Genomic DNA, 1,802 nt, shown 5'->3' on the forward strand with positions numbered 1-1,802 from the left:
AACAAAATTTTACAAAAAATATCAGAGTTAAAAAATGAAAGAGTTTTATCACAAACTGAACAAAGTGATGAGGAGGAAGAAGTCCCTGATGAAAGAGAACAAGCTATTACTGATACTATTATGAATTTTGAGAGAAGAACTGAAAAGGAACGAAATTTTTTTTTCCAAGACTATAATAGAAATAAAACTTCTGAAAATTGCAAAAAGATTTTTACATATATGAATCGTAGAGGAGCAGATCTCATTAATGTGCTACTAAATGAAAACAATATAACAACTACACGTATTGATACACATACTTATACCTGGAATTATCAGCAAAGAGACTTTAAGGAGAATATTAATGAAACAGAATGTAATGTAAATGAATTAAATTATTGTATAGCAAATTACAATAATAATTGTACTGCAATTTATAATATCAGTAGTATTTCAAGAATGCAAGAGCTGACAGGACTTAATAGTTCACAATATATTTCTAAAAGATATAATGAATTTTTAAAGGATACTACTGATGTATCTAATTACTACTACATAGAATATATTGGTAACCAAACTTCTGAATTATGTAAAGAGTGGAGTGATTTTATTTATGATAAGGGGAAGAATTTTATTTATATGTTAGCACAAGAATTCAATTTGATAGAAACAGAACGTACAAATAAAATTCTAGAATGGAAACAATTTAAAGAAACATTAAAGAATAACACATTAACAAAAACAAATAATACATGTAATATGAGAAGTTTTAATCTTAATGACACTGAATATGAATTTATAACATCATCTATTACAACTACAATTATACCTACAACTATAACCACACCTAAACTTTCACCTACACCTACATCTACAAATGTATCTATAACTGAATCCAAAACTACACAAACCAATATATCTATACCTACAACTACACCTGTATCTACATCTGCGTCTACACCTACATCTACATCACCTGCAACTACAACTAAACAAGCAGATATATCTACACTTTCAACTACATCTGCACCTACCAATGTGCTTACAACTACAAAAACATCTAAACCTTCACCTACACCTGCATCTACATCACCTACAACTACACCTAAAACTACGCTTGCATCTAAAACTACATTTGCACCTACAACTATACGAGCCAATACATCTGCTACTATAACTATGCAACCCACTACATCCACACCTTTAACTACGCCTGCATCTATATCTGCAGAAGTGCCCTCAAATACATCCACAAGTGTATCAAAAGTTAATGCATCATTGACCCAATTTACAACTGCACCTAAAACTACACCTACATATACAAATTCACCTACAATCACAACTACATTTACACCTTCAACTGCATTAAATGCTACTTTTCATAATAAAAGTTATGAGAATATATCTTTAGGTACTCCTATAAAAAGTTCATCTACAGCAACTAAATCTATAATTATTCCTCTTTCAGTTACCTTGGGATCACTTTTGGGAATTCTTCTTCTTTTTATATTTGTGTATAGAGTAAGACAAAATAGTCGTATAATTGCATATATATATCTGTATTTAATTTAATTATTAATTTTGATTAAAATTATTAAAATAAAAGAGATATATTTTATAAATTTAATATTTTCTATTTATATAATAGTTCACTCCCATTGGCTCTTGGCTTGGTAATCGTAGATCAAAGAAAAAAAAAACACAGAGAAAAAAGAAGCAAGTACAGATAGATAATGAATCAATATTTGTAGGATTTTTCGATAAAGAATCAGAGATCAATATGAAAAACTTTCCAATATGTAATGAGAAAAACAGTTCCACAT

At 28.8% G+C, this 1,802-nt stretch overlaps 1 protein-coding gene across 1 annotated transcript; it reads left to right on the forward strand.

Moving 5' to 3' along the window:
• On the forward strand, nt 1–1,802 carry PRELSG_0025600 (surface-associated interspersed protein (SURFIN); the record flags this gene model as incomplete). The annotated part of the gene is made up of 2 exons (XM_028675423.1): nt 1–1,500; nt 1,628–1,802. Coding segments are annotated over 2 exons (1,675 nt in total), but the record flags the coding sequence as incomplete, so codon positions are not given.

The sequence above is a fragment of the Plasmodium relictum genome, assembly GCF_900005765.1.
Source record: "Plasmodium relictum strain SGS1 genome assembly, contig: PRELSG_00_v1_350, whole genome shotgun sequence".
Classification (NCBI taxonomy): domain Eukaryota; phylum Apicomplexa; class Aconoidasida; order Haemosporida; family Plasmodiidae; genus Plasmodium; species Plasmodium relictum.